Here is a 19,505-nt window from a genome sequence, read left to right on the forward strand (position 1 = left end):
TATTTACTGCTTTATGTTTTAGGGAAAATATGTTTAAGAAATTATTTCAAAATAGCAATAATCTATATACATATATAATGTATAATAATTGAAATGTGACTGTATTTTACAAAATACTAGTCCACTAAAACACAGCCAAGACAAGTTATTTTGTACAGACCAAATGTCAGTTTTATGTTATTTGATATGGTAACATGAATGCAAGTGAGCCGCTTCGTTGTAATTTCTGTATTGTTAGCTTGGCATGGGTGAAAGGTCAATATAATAAAAGTAATAAATATATATAAATGTATAATCTTATGAGATTTAAGCTATTTCGTCTAAACATTTATGTTTTCGTGTTATAATTTGTGTTCATTCTAGAATGAAAGATGCATAATTTATGTTTATTTCCTAATTTTTTATGGTGATTGCGAGATCGGGCAAATTTCCCGACCTGTACAGAGACTAATTACTGAAAATAAGAGATAAAATATATATAAATTTTTTTTGTAAGAAATGTTTGATAACTATCCAGGCATTAAAAAGATTTTGCATGTGAAATTTCAAAATGTTTTGATGCATAAAAGTGTTTCTGATCTTAAAATGAAAATTACTTTGTATTATAGATAGGCAAGATGTGAAAAGAAAAAAAAAGGCATGAGAGATACTTTGCTTTACAAACCTTAAGACTTAATAAAAAATTAGATATTTTGCATATGAAAGCATTACAATGTTTACTGATAAACTGCAAGATTTTGCTTACTAATTTAAAAGTTATAGCATGAAAAGTATAACAAGCACAAAATGGTTACGTGGTTGGTCCCAGGGACTGAGCCTGGGTTGAAAGAGTTAATTAGATATATCAGTACAGTATTCAAAAAAAATGAGAAAGATTTTTTATGTTTTAGGTACAATACAATAAATAGTTTCAGTTTCAGAAAATAAAGTAATACATGTCATCTAGTTTGATTTTTGGTGGAATTATTGAAGACATTTTAGCCTCAAATGATTTTTAAAATTTCAGTTTAATAGTTCAGAGAATTATCAATATTTAGATTTAAAAAAAAGATGACTCTTTTATAACTTTAATATAAGATGTTTTAAACGCTATGTATAATGCTTATAATTTTTAAAGTATAAGTGATTTAGTAGCATTAAATATATTATTTTGGTTCCAAATAATCAACAAGATTAGATAAATACTTGTAATGCTATGCAATAATAGTTTTTCTTATCTGTTAAACTTTGTAAGCATTTAGTTTCCATTTTACAAAAATTTGTGAACATCAGAGGAATATTGTTTTTTCATACATACCTGTTAAATTAATTATAGAATAACATGATAAACATCTTGCCAAAAAAAAAAGTCCCAGTTTTTTTATTTATGAGGGATGAAACCTGTTATTAGTATGTTAACATTTTCAAAGATAGTTAAAATATGTTTGAAGCACATGTAATTTAGATAATTTTGATATACAGAGCCATGATGTTACTGATGACACTACACATTTAGATGTTGAACACTTTGTATAAAAAAGTCAGGTCATCTTAAGAAAAAAAAGACCATTTGGTGGAGTAAATTATGGAAGGAGAATATTCTAATTTTTCTGTTTTTTAAAACCCCATTATCAATATGCTTATTTTATCAAATCGTAAGTTTACTAACCATACTACAAAACTTTATCCTTACATTTACAAACTTTCTATATTTTACATAATTATATTAATGTTTAGTTGTTTAATAAATCTGAATTTAGGAAATGATGACAGAGCTTCAGTAAAACTCAAAGTTAGCAGATACCTCCCTATTCATAAGACATGGGTTTACCCAAAGTGCACAAAAGTGGATGATACCCTTTCTACCCAATTTTTTCAGCTGTATGCTTCTGCAGTTATAATTCAAAATTTATTGTTCCTATCCTTAAACTCCTCACCATTACCTTTGCTTCTGAAATCTCTAAAATTTCCTTTGCTGAACAATATGTTATGGCCAATTTTGATATTGAATCTCTCTATACTAATATTCCCATTGAAGAAACTTTAAATTTAATCATGGACCTCCTCTTTCCTACTGACACTGAGCAGTATCTCGGTTTCACCCATAAACAATTTGTGGAACTTCTTGTCCTCTCCACAAAGTTAAACTATTTCCTCTTTAATGACGTCACTTATGACTATATAGATGGAATCATCATGGGATTCGAGCTGGGTCCAATGATAGCCAATAGTTTTCTATGCTATCATGAATGTAAATGACCAGAAAACTGCCCATGTAAATTCAAACCTGTCCATTACAAATGCCTTTACACCAATTTTAATAGTTTTATCCCCAACTTCTTGAAGCGTAATCTGGTCATGTCATTGTTAAACAGAATATTTAATCTGTGTTCGATTTATTCTGTTTTAGGTGAAGAAATTACCATTCTACACAAACACGTTAAATAATAGCTCTCTGACTAATTTTCTAACACAGATTACCTGCAATTTCCTGAAACCAAATTCCAACCACCAGCCAATGTGCACACCATCCCCAAATTTCCCCTCTTTATCTCCCTTCCCTTTATTGGTTCACAATCCTTAAAAATTATAAAACAACTCACGTCATTAATAAAATACTTCTAATTTCAAATTCAGCTTATTTCAGTACAAAGATCAACTACTTAAACTTCTAAATGACTTGTGTATAAATATACATGTAGTGACTGTAAGGTCACGTACATTGGCAAAACAAAATGCCACTTGAAAACTACAGTCTGTGAACATTTTGGAGTATCTAACAGAACCAACCATCCATACTTAAACCTAGCCACTCATCCATTCATTCACAGTTGAAACCACAGGTCACAGTATTTCATTTAACAATTTCTCTGTTGTTACCACATTATCTTCAGACCTTGAACTCTACATTAAGAAAGTTTACTCACAGCTAAAGCCTACTTGACTCTTAATGACTCGCAAAGCTCTTTAGATCTAAAATTATTCAAAATTTTCACACTTAAACCTTAACTGTTTTGCAATATATATCTATAATTCTTTGTTGTTTTATCCTTCCGTTTACCACTTTCTTAATAACTAAGTAAATGAGTGATTAATGATATTATAGTTATATATAATAATCAACTTGGTAATATGATTTTCTGGTTTTGGTGAAGATTAAATGAGTGTATTTTAAAACATTTGAACCTTGTAAATGGAATGTTTTGCATTCTGTTAACCGTCTTCGTTTTCATTATAAAGAAAAATGTTTTACTTCAAGAACTTTAATGGTGTAAATGCCTTTTCTAAACTGGTAAAACACAACTATAGTTAATTATACTTGTCGTAAGACATTAAAAGTAGGCATATTTGATAATTTTAACACTACATTCTTTATTAGTCCATTAGGGTTATTCAAGTAGAAGGATGTGTAATAGTATTACAGCCACACTATGTCCACCATATCCATTTCAGATGACATGTTTCACTCAATTTGAAACTTGTAAGGCTGATTGGGACTCAAAGGGACTAAATGAATAATGTAGTGTTGAAAATATATAGTAGGTCTGATACTAATGTCTATAGTTATGTGTACAGTATTCATTCACCCACTTATGTGTCAGTAAAATATCTTTTAAGGAATTGAGGAAAAAAAAGACAACTGTATGTTTCACAAATACTTCATTTATTAACAACCATGGTTTTGTTAGTAAAGGCATCACCAGGTATGGACTGATAAATATGACTGTGAATTTTAATGTCATGTTCATAGGATTGTAAGTATCAGTATGTTGTCAATGAAAATGATTAATTATAAATATCATGACCACAAAATCCACAAGAAAATATTTATTCATATCTAATGATCGATTATACATACTACAACAGTAGACACTGAACTGTAAGTTTTGTATTAATGGTTTTTCTTTTACATTTTGTGTTATGACTGTTATAGTTATTTCTAACCTCCAGTTATCACTTAAACATCTATGCTCTAATAAAATAATTAATTAACTGAAACTAGTAATTGAGTGAAGCTACTAATTATATTATGATTCCAGCTTTCTTGATCATTAGGTTGAGGAACGACTGTGAAATCTTGCTCCATTTAATTTTTTTTAAAATAGTTTTTTCTACTGAGGTACACATATTTGCTATTTAAATTTCAAAATTCATTTGTTATTTATATGAAAACAATTTTGTAAAAAGATTGTTCTTTCATACAGGGTATGCATGAGCTCTTAGCTCCAATTCTGTTTGTTCTGCACTCGGATCAACAGTCATTTCTTCTTGCTTCAGAGATAGGATATGTCAAGTAAGAAATTATATATGCATTTTTAATTGTGTTCCTTTTGTATTTATAATGAGAATAAATAAATATATTTATATATTAAATAAGCTACCAAATCTTTGCAACAGTTTACACCAAAAGGAAGGATAGGATGATTTTTTTTATGCAACATATCCTCAGATGAAATATAGTTAGATATATTTAATTTTATGGATAAAAAAATGAAAAATGAAAATGAAGTCACAAAACAAACATCCAACACTGGAACCACATCATAAGGTAGGTCATTATGTAATATGCCTTGGTTTTTTAAAATATCAGTGGAAGTAATATCCAAATTGCATTGGAGGTACCCTGTCTATCTGACTTAGCGCCAGTTTCATTGTTTCATATGTTAAAAATATATAAAGTGAAAAGTAGCAGATGTGAGTGCTCAAGTCCACAATGCTCCACATCTTTATCATCTTTTTATTGTATACAGCCAGAAGTGGGAATGTGATTGATCTTTCTTGTTTAAAAAAACAAATTTAGTAAGTAAAATAATAATTAGAATACTAAACATCAATGGGAAATACAACAAAATTGTCCTTTAAATTGGCATTACAGCCCCTGATATGATGTTTGGACATAAAAAACTAAGATGTTATTGTACTCTTATACTAAACCCTATTACATTATTATGTTATTCAAGTATATTTTATAATTGTTTGTTGATAGTGTTATTCAAAGATTTATCGTGTTTTCAAAACTATGTAATGGTTGATCCAATATGATCGTGTAGGTATATTCAAATTATTATTGTAAAAACTTATGTAAGAAATGTTAATATAGTATTAAGCCAACTTATAAATTGTAGTATGTCAGATTAGGGAAAACTCTTAAGTATAGCAAAAAAATTATAGCTGTGCTTACTGATTGAAACCATGCATCATCCATCTTTGCTCAACTTTGTGAGTTACTTCAGTAAGGGTAAATGTTCAGTGGCTAGTGATAAACATTTGTGATTTTTACTGATTGTTGGTTTTGAACAAATATTCTGTAAAATAGGGAAGAAATAAAAAAAATTAAGAGATCCTTTTATTAGAAATATTGTATAATATTTTTCCTATTGTACATTTTTTGTGGATTTCAGTAAAGTTTAAGGCATTAGCAGCATAATTGCCATCTTTAATCCTTCTATCTCAGAATTAATTATGGAAACATAAGAAATTTTTTCATTATGAACACTAAATTAAGCTATAATTATCATCTAGTGATTTTGTTAGGAATTAGAGATAAAAGTGATTTCCCATGTGTGTAATTATAATTAGGTTTGAACAGCTTGTTTTACCAACCATAGATCATTAGTTACCGAGTTAAGAGTGAGTTTTAGTCTTGCTGTTTGTTGTAGGAAAGCTGTTGGGTAAATCATAGCTATCATTTTATTTATATTGATGCAACTTTTTTGTATCTGACTGGAAAAAAGAAATCAAGTACTCTAAAAACTTTACTAACATAGAAAAAGGAATTCAGCTGCCAAACAGAAAATTGTTTGAGAATAAGATATTTAATCTTCCATCATGTTCATGAGCATTTTTAGGCATGGTAATGGTAATGTGTAAACCTCTTCACTCAGTATCATCATAACATTTTGCAAGTTGATTGAGATCATTTGTTCCACTTAAGTGCTTTAGGTAGTATACAACAATCACAATTTCTGTGAAATTCCTATTATTGTTTTCATGAATATTTTGATCAAATATATTTTTTAATGCCAGTAACATCAGGAAGTTTATTTGCATTTATACTGCGTGGAAATTCCCTCCTATGGTGAATAAATCATTTTTCATATAGAGAGAAAATGTGTCTTAGATAAGTTAGCATGCCAGTCCATTTTCTTTTGTCTATCTACAAAGCAAACTGTCATTGTCTCTTGACCCCAAATTATCTTGCATTATGAGACTAACAAACAGTTAATGTTATGTATATGTCAGTTAAGCAGAATAATCAGTAATCAACTTATTGGGCATAAAATCGACTAAATTGACACTGACAATTACTAAAATAATTATGAATTTGAGCATCTCAATGACTGAAATTCAAAAGAGAAGTGACAGACAAAAGTCACTTTTATCTTATACATATAATTTAAGGATAACAAGGGATCTGTTGTTCCATCTAGGCTAATATACTAAACTCTTGACTGCATCAACCACATCTGAAGACAACCCATTCCAAAGGCCAACCACCCTGTTAGAAAATTAAAGCTGTCTTAGCTGAAGATGACTCATACTTTGCCAAAGTTTATATTTATGTCCCATAGACTTACCATTTTCCCCATTAAGTACAAAAAAAGATGATGCATCAACACTATCAGTTCCCTTAACAATCTTAAACACCTCAATCAGATCCCCTCTAACTCATTTTTAAGAAAATATTTCAGAGATCTTAACCTATCCTTCTATGACAACCTTTCCATACAAAGTATCATCCTAGTAGCTCTCCACTGAACCTTTTCAAGATTTCAATCTCCTTTCTATGGTAAGGAGCCAAAGACTGAACACAGTACTCCTAATGTGGCCTAACCAATGACATTATAACCTCTTTAGTTTTATGTTTATTATTTCTGTATGTCAGGTTTTATTGGGTCATGATTCTTTACAGTTGATTTCTGTGACTTGTTGTTAATAAATTTCAACAATAAATGGATAGCACACAATCCACTTGTTTTAGAATCACGTATTCAAAACTAGTCAAACATGTGTACAAAAATCTGTTACATTATTCATTATTATAGTTGTCTCCAGAGCTTTAAATAATTGTCTCTTTTTGATCAAAGTCCACACCGGTAGGTTCAGTTACTTTAGAACACCTTTTGACAAGACAAATTATTCTCCTCTACTCTATTGTTATGATATAAGGCTGTGATACCCACTTTATAATTACCACCATAACTGTTGGTTACCACAGTTGTATCCAGAGCTTTAGTAATTGTCTCCTGCATCAAAGTCAACACAGGTGGGTTCAATTACTTTACAATACCCTGTGACAAGACAAGTTACTCTCCTCTACTCTGTTGTCACAGTACAATCAGTGATAAGTTCACTTACATTACCCTGTGGATTACTATAGTTGTATTCAGAGCCTTAAAATAATTCTCTTTTATGCTAGAAGTCCACACAGGCTAGTTCAGTTATTTTAGAACCCAATTGAAATGATGAAATATTCTTTTCCACTTTTTTTTATAATACAATTTGCGATTATTATACTTTAAAAAGTCACCACTATACACGCTTTAACTAACTCAACTCATGATCACCCAGTCTAGCTTCACTTTTACTTTCACTAACTTACTTACTTGCTTGCACTTTCTTGGTCACCTATATATATCTATTGCTCGACGGAGACCTAAAACTGTCTACAAATTGCAAGACATTGTGATTTAACAATAATACTCACTTAAAGTAATGAGAAAAATTCAGAAGGTTTGGGTAACATGATGTCAATTCACAATAACTGAATTCCACAATTTATGATTTGTAAATAGTTACGTAACCAAACTGGCAATAAACTATCTCTTCTAAAAATAACTAAGTTTAGCACTCGTGCTATATAAACTATCTAAATCATAACACATACATTAAACACAAACAGAAACAGTCGTGTATATTTAAAAATAAGCTCTCTTCAAGAAAAATATCTACAATAGTTTTAGTATCATATACAAAGACTGTTTTCAGTTTATGCACAAACTCTGCTTCTACAGTCTGCACCAACATTTTGCACCTGTGGATGTATAGAAGGGCTTGATGATCCATCTGGATAACGAATTCCTTCCCATAGAGGTAGTTCTGGAACTTCCAGATGGCAAATATAATGGCCAGACACTCTAGTTCAATCATAGAATAGTTCTTCTCACTACTCAACAGCTTTTCACTTACATTACTGGAAACAGTCCATCTTTCTATTTGTGTAGGAGTACTGCTCCAATTTCAATTTCTGAAGCATTGGGCTGAATGGTTTGTTGAAGTCTGGCATTCTAAGGATTGGTGAACTTTCTAACATCTTCTTTAACTTCAGGAATGCCATCTGCTGTGATTGTTCCCACTAGACCTTTCTTGGTCAGGTCAATCAGTGGTGCAGCAACTTCAGGGTAGTGTGGAATGAACTTCTTGTAATATCCTGTTAACCCCAGGAAGGTTTGATTTGCTACTTGGTCATCAGAGCTGGTGCATCTTGAATGTAGGCTAGCTTCTCCTCTTCTATGGCTATCTGTCAGTCATCTCTTTTGTGTCCAACAAAGCCCATCACAGAATAACTGATGTATAACTTAGATTGTTAATGGTCAGACCTGCTGCTCTCATTTGCCTGAACAGCTAAGTTTCTTCAGGTGGCATTCCCATCTAGCTGTGTAGGTCAGAATATCATCCACATAATGCTCAGTGTTGATGGTTTTATGCAACCTCTTTCTCTTCATGCATTTGAATGTCGCTGCTGAGTTGACTAACCCAAAAGGCATCATCTTGAACTGGTAGCATCTGTCTGGTGTCATAAAGGCAGTCTTCTCTTTAAATTCTGTTTCTGTTGGTATCTGCCAATATTCTTTACTGGGGTCAATCTTGGAAAAGAATTTGGCCCTGTATAGTTTTACCATGATAGCTTCTGGGTTGCTTATAGGTTCTGAGTCAAACTTCGTCATGAGAGTAAGATTCCAGAAATCTTTACATAAGAAGTTTCAGCTGTCTCTCTTCTTCATAATTACAACTGGTGAACAGTAGGCTGAATTTGAAGGCTCAGTGATTCCAGCTTGTAACATTGCCTCGACTTCTTGATTGATTAGGTGTCTCATTGTGTAGAGCATCTGGTAGGGTTTAACTTTGGCAAGAATCCCTGTTAGTAGTCTTGATGTGGTGTTGCACAAAGCCTGTCTTGCCTGGTCTGTCTGTGAAGACATCTGTGTACTGACATAGTAGATCTTGTATCTCTGTTTTCTGCTTACCATTCAGTTCTTCACTGATGTTGACTATTTTTGTATGTTTCATCTCCACTCAGTGGCTTTAGGTCTCGTAGGTCTTCATCTTCTATGGCAAAATCATCGTCTTCTTGTTCTGCATCTATGACAACCACATTTGCAATTTCCAACTGTGTCTCAGTAGCTGCACCCATAGTGTCTTCTTCCCTCTCGAATTACTTCTTCAACAGATTGGCATAGTAGATATTGGTCTTACTGTTGACTTTCATTTTATAGTCCATTCTGTTGACCACTTTCTGCACTTCAAAAGGTCCTTTCCACTGCATGGTGAGTTTGTTGTCTGTAGGTAGCAGAATCAAGACCTTCTGCCTGATCTTGAAATGTTAATCCTTGGCCTTCTTGTCAGAGAAGGGATTCTGACTGTCTTGAGAGGCATACAAGCTCTTTGAAGTGAGTTGACAGGTCTCCTCCAGTCATTTTCTGAGGTCTGTCTAACACCTACTGGTCTGTGTTCCTCACTTCTGACTCTTCTTCTTCTCTCCACAGTTCTTTCAATATCTGCATCAGACCTTGTAATGTTCTTCTGTACAGCAGCTTGGTTGGTATAAGTCCATTACATCTGGGGTTGTATGTGGGGGTAAAGAGTTGCCTAGTGCTGATGAGTCTGCACACCTCTTGCACTGGTTCTAAGGTAAACTGAGTCCCTCTGTCACTCAACACTTCTTTCAGAAAGCCTACTCTGCAGAACACTTCTAGGAGGGCTTCTGCTTCTGTCTCTGTTTTTGTCAGTGCTATGGCTTCTGAGTAATATGTCACATAATCAACTATTGTCAACACCTATCGGTTGTCCTTGTCAGATACAGGTGCTAGTTGTTTGATCAAGACCACAGCTACTCTGCTGAATGACTTTTCTATGAGAGGTATCTCACCCAGTGGCATCTTTGCTATCTTCCATCTATGTATTGTCCTTCGGTAGATGCAGAATCTGGTCACATCTTCAATGACCCACAGCCAGTGGAAGTTGCTGGTGATTCTGTCTGCTGTCTTCTTTACTTCTAGGTGTACTCCCACAATTGACTCATAAGCCAGCTTCATCACTTGAGTCTGTTGGTACTATGATCTGTTTAACTTCCCCAGTAGAACTGCTCAGATAGATCTGGTACAGCACGTCATTCCAGTCCTTTATTCTGTAAGTTATCTTCCCTTTGGTCTTGTGCTCCATTTTCTCCCTGGCACTGTCCCAAAGTTTCTGCAATGGTCTTTCTTCTGAGCTTCCTTTAGTACCCACAGACCTACATTCAGATGTTATTTTTTGAGACTTGCAGGAGCTTGATGTCTTCCTTGCTTTGCTTTTCTCAAGCTCTTGTGGTGACTGCAGATGCTTCATCAGTCTTCTTTTTGTCTGCTTCCTCCAAACTTCTACTGCCTGATATATTTCCAATCACCAAGTCATATATGGATGCTTTCATACACATGGCCTCAGGGTCTCTCATGTGGTATGGAGTGTCTACCTTTATTTTTGTTATGGGAAACTTTCTCACTGTCCCATCATTCAGCACACATAGATGTACCTTTTCCTCAGGTACTAAACTGGTTCTCACTGCTGCACCCAGTGTCTTGTAGGACCTTCATTTTCTTGTCCCTGGCATAGCCTTCATCCACTGGCATGCTGTGATCTCGATGTTTTTCTCATGCTCCAATCACCACTGACACGGTTGATCCATTTGCTAATTTGAGCTGACCATCAATCATGCACTGTTTAATCATAGTGATAGGACTTGTTTTGAATCTGACAAGTTGTCTTGTTTCTGTTTCTCTTGGCAGCAGCATCCATGGTGACAGTCACTTTTTTCTTGTATCTTGCCTGGATTGTCTTTATAGGTAGCTCAAGCTGCTCTGTCTTAAAATTTCTGTGGCTGCTTGTTGGTGACAGACTTGCACTCATTTGCAAGATGCTCCATTTGTTTGATAACAAACATAACATCTCTTCTCCTTTTTGTCTGTTATGTTCTTGTCACCTTTTGTAGCATCCTGCTTCTTATCAGCTACTCCTGATTTTGACTTTGGCTGGTTATTCTGAAACTTGCCAGTTATACTCCATCATGGGCTTCCATAAACTGTTCTGCTAGCTTGATCATTTCATCCACATCTTTTGGTGCTCTCTCTTCTTTAGGAACAGTGATATGTCAGTTGAACATATGATTAGGAACTGTTCACATACTAGTAAATATGACAGTTCTTTAAAATTACTTTCATACTTGGCCATGTCATTCCATCTTGTGAAGTACCACCATAGATGTGCCACAAACTGAAATACAATTTTCCAGTGTCGGGTTTGACTTCTCTAAATTTCTGGTGAAAACCTTCCTCAGTGAGTTAATACCCTTTAAGCAAAGCCACTTTTGAATTGTCATAGTCCATGGTATCTTCCAACATAATGCCAGTATATATTTGTAGGTCTTTTCCTGTGAGAAGGAGGCTGAGACAGACTACCCAGTCATCTTTGTCCCAGTTCTGACTTTGGGCAAATCTTTCATATCTCCTCTTTCTGTTAATCAAATCTGGGCAGCTTGAGTTGGCTTGTGCTAACCCCTTTCTGATTTATGGGTCCTTCCTCTTTCTGTTTGGTGAGCTTGGCAATCTGAATTTGTGCTCTTATTCTCTCTTATTTACAGTTTCTCCTCTCTCTCTCTCCTTTTCTTCTTTCTCTCTTTGTGCTCTTATTTTCTCTATTTCCAGTCTCTCCTTTTCTGTTATTTCTGTATTTATATTATTATCTTTCTTCCTCTTTTCTCTGCCTCTCCTCATCTCTCCTCTGTTGATATTCTTCTCTCTCTAGCTCTTGTTGTAAACAAACTCTCATAGATTGCTGTCTTTGAGGCCAAGTCACTCACCTGTCTTTATCCATTTATCAAAGTCAGTTGACATAGTTATATAGCATGATTGTAATCTGTATACTGTTTTTTGCCACTACTACAGTTATGTGTATATAGGCCTACTTCTAGTGTCATTCACATCGTTTTTTACTGCTGTTTACCACTGTATAGTGCTGGCTGGCTCATCAATGTCAGGTTTTATAGGACACAATTCTTTACAGAAGGTGTTTGTGACTTGTTGTCGATAAATTTCAACGAGTCACAGACACCTACTGTAAAGAATCTGGCCTATACATACATACAAAAAAAAACCTGACACTGTAGATACAAACAAAAATCCATTTGATCTGCCACTAGCAACAGCACATTGCTTGGATAACTTAAGAGACTGGTCAAACAGAACACCAAAATCTTTCTCTTCCATAACACTGTTAACTTTACATATCAGTATCCTACATATTACATAACTCACCATAGTAATTCAACTGTTATTTATCTGTAAAACACTTCTCAAGGATTTATGATGTTTCATGTATAATGTATAATATTAAAAAAAACTATCAAAGTAAGGTTAAAGGAACAACTTGGATACAATTTTAGATAAACAACATTGTGCACAACCATGAACTTCCATAATTCTGTTTTTAAAAAATGTCACACATGCTATTAGGCTTGGCCATATAAATATCTATGCTGATGTCTGACTGGTAGTTTGGATAATTCATTGAGCAGGTCTTGATGAATTTTTAACACATTTAATTACATATGTGATAGATCTGTTGGATATTCTGGTTTCCATTTTTTGTTCATGATGCTACTTGATGAAGTGGGTGACATGGAATTCTATAAGTGTTAATGGAAATTTTCATTGTATACAATTCTAAGGAAACTTGGATCTTTTTGTGTTGCTGTTTGTACAATGAGCTGATATCAGATTCTACCTTGTCTTTGTTCAGTGAAATTATCATTCAGTATCCTGTACAGATAAATCTACCCACAGACAAAAAAGAAAGTGTAAGTTTAACATTTTTGTCCAGCCATATAGTTAATTGTTTGTTGCTTTGTTTTTGTCCATTAAACATTTGTGTCACTTTTTATTACAGCCAAGTCAAATCAAACCTTAAATAAATCTCCTGTTATTGTGGTTTTAATAGCTTATCAGTTGGTTTTAAGTGTAGCTTAGAATATAATAAACTAAATTATTAAGATTAATTTTCATTTCTTGACTAAGAATTAGGTTTTATGGTTTTACCAAGTTTAATTTTGTGGTGCATTTTTGTTTCTTTTTCTTTTGTACTTCTGTAGAACCTACGTTAGAATTTTACTAGAAAGGATATTTTTTTTTTCCAAAATGAAGTTCTTTATGTAGATAAGAACAGATAGCTACAGAAGTGAAGAAAAGTTTTGAAAATTTTGCATTGGGCTAAAAGAAGACCTTTTGTGGATGCAGGGTGATTTCCTACATTCCTCCAGGCTCTTTAAAAATCATGATCTGACCGTTATGCCATGGAGCTGAGTTTCAGCTTGTGACACCTCAAGTTGCTGACTGGGCTGATTTTCAAAATCTTCAGCAAGCTATAAAAGGATGTGACCAGGTGTCAGCATGATGATTTTGGAGCTTTCATTCCTCAGATTTTGTTGGGTGAAACATATAAGGATCAGAATTGTCATCATCCATTTCATTAATGAGTAGAGTGGGGATATGACTGAAGAACCTAGTTAGCTGATTGTCAAGTTGGGTTGCAAGTATCTAGGGAAGATACTGTGGACTACTGGTACATCCAAGAGCAGAGATAGGCTGATGAAGACATCTGGATACTTGTTTAATGGGAGCCAGAGGAAAAATGCCAATGTCTTTGATAACATTGATGATTCAGCCACTGGTTAACAAAAGATCAATCACAGGCTTCTGTCCTGTTGTCCTTTAAAAGTATTATTTAAGAAAACTGAACTGATTCTTGAGTTGGTTTAGGCAGGTAGTTGCCTAGAATATGTTTATTCAGAAGAAAACAACCTAGTATTTACTTTTGAGTTTCAACTGTACATTTCCTGAATATATTGACTAAGGTGAATTGCATGATTTGGATATAGTTGTTGCTGAGATGCATTATTGATTCAACATTAGAAAAAAAAAAGTAATCTACTAGGCAGAGTTAAGAAATGAAAAGAATGATCATCATGAAAATTTTAGTGCATACACTATGGGACAGAACTAATGTCATGGGTTTTGTCTGTCAGGAGCATGACAGAAAACCATGCATTCAAACTTTTATGTACCCCACTCACTAGTTGAATGTTCACACAGGTTTTAGGCTCCAAGAAAGGTACACACTGATTTATTGAGTGTTTGTTTACATCTCAAAGTGTGTTCATGTGTGTCAATAAGCTATATGCATGCTGTTCATTGCAGTAGTAGTAGTGAGTCATTCTGGTAGTAAATTTTTTGTACTTTCAAAAAGAAAATGTGTGGTAAAAATGAAGTAATGCTTGTGGATATTTTTTCTATATTTAATTAGGAAATAGTATTTATTCGTAACTAAAAGAAAATACATAAGAACACATTTATTAAACCTTTCACTGTGTAATTATTTTTAAGGTTGATTCCCAAAAAGTCTCAATTATCCACCAAATAAATAATAGTATGAATTTGACCCTTTCTATTACATTTTCAATATTAAAAGAAGCTATATTTTCTATACCTGTGAGTATTATTCCTTGAAAACCATATTGGATAGTGAAAAATAATGATTTAAAAGTTGAGGAAAATGAGAAGTGTTCTCCAGTAAATGGCATAAATATAGGCTAAACAAAGTCAGTAAGAGGACAAAATCATTACAAAATATAAAACAATTTATTTAGATAACAATGTCCAAGATGTAAAGAAGCTGTCTTTATATAGATTCTGTATGTGTTCCTGAAAATTTGGAAAATTTGTAATGAGGCATATAAACATCTATGTTTCCAGCGTATAACACAGATGGCCACATGAATGCAGGTTTAGCGATTGTTTCAAGATCAGGGGGATATTTCTGTATGTTGCAATAGAGGGAAATTTTTTTCATAGCCATGGGGTAAATCTGAATTTCGCATTCAGTGGGCTTAAATATTTATTGGGATATATCCAAACTATGCAGCAAAAGAGTTATGTAATATAAACATCAGATATTTTGAACTACAATGAAGCTTGTAGGCCCTACATCTACATTACAAAGAACTTTGTCAAAAAAAAAATTAATTCTAATTTTTGTGGAAAGAAAAAACACTTATTGCTGTGGGTGTTTATAAAATGATACTGTATATTTTCCATTTGTAGTGAAACTTTTCAACATTAATTTTTGTTTTTATTGTGTGAAGACAAAAGAATTTTGGAATACTGTTTTTATTTCATTAATGAATGCAAGGTGTTTCATTTTTGCTTATTCCAATTTGAATACCAGTAAATTTTAACATTCTTTATTAATTAATGTTTATTTCTTTGGGGAAAAATCATTCTGAAATAATGGGCTTACTTCTCTGCATAAGGTAGCTACTTCTCATGTATCTGCCTTTGAGACTTTGCACAAGCTACTAGCCTTGAGCTATCCCTCACCTAAGACCCATGTTATAACTTCAACTACACTAGTGCATGATGTAATTATCCCTCCTCCAATAAGCGGGTGACACATCCTCCATGCACAATAGGTCCCCTTAAACATTTGCATACAGAATTAACTTCATTCTTACCTTTGGCACTGCCTTTGTGGAAAATGTTTTTTTGTCTGTGGCCATTGCAGACTCTTTGACAATGGAAGACATTACTGCCATAGTTCATCTTGTCATGGCTTCTTGAATGCAATCTTACCTGTTGAGGACAATGTTTCTCCTCCAAATATCTCTGTGGATTTGATTAAACAGGTTTGTTCTTTACTTCAGATAAGGTACTTTCCGGTTTGGACAGTCAGGTGCTACTTAGCATGCACAATTCCGATTTGGGATTCCATCAATTCTTTATTCTTGTCATGGGTGCCCTCTTCTTCCATAGCTCTTCTGAATCATATATTCCTCCCTGGATAGAGATTCTTGCAGGCTGTATGACATCTCATCACATTATATCTGCCACTTGACTCACTTTCCGTCCTCACATTTCTGTCGATCCTTGGACAAGATTAATCAGACTGGACTATTGGCTATTCTTCACACCTTTATTTCCACTCTCTGATGATTTTGTCTTTCTCAGGATATTGCTTCCTTCTGGTCAGTTCTCTCCAGTCTACTCACCATTTGTAACAGTTAAGTTGCCTCTTTTTTGTGGGATTCAAGTTAATGTGTGCAGAGAAGTGAGCCTATCATTTCAGAAGTTAACATTTTCCTTATGTATAAATGTATTTCTGAGAGATAATTGTCTCTTTGCACACCTTCCCACCCTCCCTACTACCGGTGCATATTATTCTTGCCTTGTCTAAGAATGAAGTTAATTTCGAGTGCAAGAGGTTATTGGGATGTACTGCATATTTAGGTTGTGTCTCCCTCCTATTGTTGGAGAGATATTGTTGCAAGAACTAGCACAATTTACATTTAAAAATGTGTCTTAGGTGGGAGATATCTCAAGGCTAGTGGCATGTGCAAAATTTCAAAGGTAAACATGTAAAGAATAGCTATTGTATTCTGAGAGTTATCTATTGGAATATATTTTCAGGTGAGGAAAATGTTAACTTTGAAATGTCCAAAGGTTTTTTTATGAAAAGATGAAACATTTGTCAAATATGCATAAAGTTAGAATAAAAAGAATGTATATTGTCTATCTTCTGATATTTATTTTTTGAGTTATATAATTTTCATTCTGAAGTTACCAGGGTTGTTAGTTATTAGAAATAACTTCTAATTATGAGGTCTGAACAGATAAAGTTGTTTACTATGTCACTGGTTTTGTATCACTGAGGTTGTGGTATCAATCCTTAGCAAGCCTAGAATAGATGTTTTTGAATACATCCACTATAAAGGGGGGTTTCTTGGAATATTTCTGTTTTCCCATAAAATCAAATAGGTGCAGATATCCCAACAGCTGTGCAATGTAAAACCAGAACTAAACAAAATTTCTAAGTTTCACGTAATTCATCTGTGTATTTACTGAGTTTCAAATTTAAATCTGTGTCTTAATGCTTATATCTATTTGTGGAAGGAAGATTAATAAAGTGATAAAAGGTGCTGATTATTTGAAAAGCATACAAGAAATTATTAGTGTTTGATTGGACAACAACAATAAATATGTTTATAATATATTATGCATTTTTATGAGAAAAGTAATTTAAGATAAATGGCATATAAGTACAGATGATTTTACTATTTTATTAACCCTCTGCATGTGGGAGGATGAAAGTGAGCATGCTACAAATTTTTTAAAGAGCCACATTCAACATTCCATTAAATAAGCATGTCATCAAAATAGTTTATAATTTAAATTTATTTACTATCTAATTTTTACTTTCTTGCTTTCTCAATCTTCACTTCTTTGTATCATGTGACATGTCTGCATTCTGAACTGCCCATTTTAGATTTTATTTCTACCATTATATGAGTTTCCAACTAATCATAAATGAATACTATAGGTATTGAAAAGATAGAATATGAACTTAGAACCTCCAGTCTTTTTGCTTTACTGAGATATAAAAAAAATTGCAAGACCACATGACACACCCCTCCCATGTCATTCAGTCTTTCAAAAAATGCCAATAATTATCCCTTATATAGCTATTAGGTGATGTATAACAAATAGAAAGAGCAGCTTTTTCTTTACAATATTCCTTATATGGTTATTTCATTTTGATGCCCATAAGTAGACATTTAACTTTACTTTTATTGTTTGAAATAATATTTTTCTGCTTCTATTTATAGCTTAGTTAGAAAATCAGTTAAACTGTGGTAGTTTTATGACATTGTATTCTAGTTTCTGGTGTTTGTGTTCTAAAATGGATATTCAAAAAGAAAATTAATGATATTGTAGAGAACCAACATTGTATAAACAAATTATTGCTAAGGAAGTACACTCTTGAGCATAAATGAATGAAATAGGCATCAACTCTAATGTAAGGCCACAATGTTTTTGTTTTTTCATGTATGTTATTTATCTACTGTTTTATATGTTTTAACAGAAGTAAGTAAAATGTAGAAATAAGAAACTTATTAGTGTAGATAACTTAAAGTAAATTTTTATTTTTTATTAGACCAGCTTGAACCAACTGCACCACATGACTGTAACCTGATTGGTTATTTATACTAAGTTTTCTTACTGTGGTTAAGTGCTGGTCACATACTTAGATAAGGTCAAAGTAATAAAATTAAAATCAAGCATACAAAAGTTATACTTTTACTATCTCAAGAGATAAACGACGATGCTGTGATTACCAAGGATTTAACATCTTAACTTTTAGCCTTAAGAGAAAAATTTGTATTAATTATTTTATTTTCTATTTTTACTGCAGTTAAAGTTGTTACAATTAAGCAAATAAGATAAGTTCCCCCCCCCCAAAAAAGAAATTTTGGTATTAATTTAAGAGGTTTTTAGGGGTTATGCTAATGAAAGATTAAAGTAATAGTTTTATTCTTAACAAGAACATCACTTTTCACTTAGGCAGAATCAGTAAAGGCTGAATAACAATCCTTCATTAAGTAACCTGAATTTTTGTGTACAACAAACTTGTAATTTGTAGTAAAAGCTCAAAATTTCATGAAGATACACTTTGAACTTTCAGAGTTATAGTATTTATAGCTTCATGGTTACACGATGGTTACTTAGTCCATCAAAATTATTAAGCCTTTATACAGAGAATTAATAAGTCCTGTTGGATTTCATATTAGGAGTGGAAAATAATATAGCACAGAAAAGCAAATTTATTCATTAATATTGAAAAGCATGGAAAGTTACATTTAGGTATGGAACATTGAATGACACAATAGACAGCTTCAAAGCTCAAGTCAAAATTAAAGTTATACTATAGACATGTACTTAGTACAATAAAGAAAACATACAAGTTAATATCAGATAATGAATATCAACCTTATCACAGTCATCAGAAGTATAAGCATTAATTGTGTATTTCAAGATAAATAGAGGTAATTATTTAAAAATTTATATTTACAAAAATTAACAGTTAATGCATATTGATTTAGGCATAGTTTTAATCAAAACACTGAAAGCACACTAAATATTTTTTTTTCTCGTATGTTAAGAAATCCTGTCCTGGCAATTTAGGTAAATTCCTTTAAATTAAATTTCGCATACAGTTTTCTTGTAACTTTGAAAATATTCACTTTTAGTTACACAAAATCAATGATTAAAACTGTATTTAGAAGGGTAAAGAGTTTAAAAGTTTCTTGGATTTAGTAACTCTTCTAAAAGACATTTTCACATTGTATTTGCACTGTACTATACTTGTGAGCTTGACTTATGATT

General features: G+C 32.8%; 1 protein-coding gene across 6 annotated transcripts in view; it reads left to right on the forward strand.

Annotated features, from left to right (window-relative positions):
• LOC106461555 (TBC1 domain family member 5-like) overlaps positions 1 to 19,505 on the forward strand; it is a 259,839-nt gene that overhangs the window by 118,677 nt on the left and 121,657 nt on the right. For all 6 annotated transcript variants that reach the window (XM_013921391.2, XM_022388548.1, XM_022388545.1 and 3 more), the window contains one exon: positions 4,185 to 4,273. In XM_013921391.2, the coding sequence (XP_013776845.1) occupies positions 4,185 to 4,273 (89 nt within the window). The remainder of the gene's footprint in view (positions 1 to 4,184; positions 4,274 to 19,505) is intronic.

This window comes from Limulus polyphemus, unplaced genomic scaffold (genome assembly GCF_000517525.1).
Source record: "Limulus polyphemus unplaced genomic scaffold, Limulus_polyphemus-2.1.2 Scaffold985, whole genome shotgun sequence".
NCBI classification, from domain to species: Eukaryota; Metazoa; Arthropoda; class Merostomata; order Xiphosura; family Limulidae; genus Limulus; species Limulus polyphemus.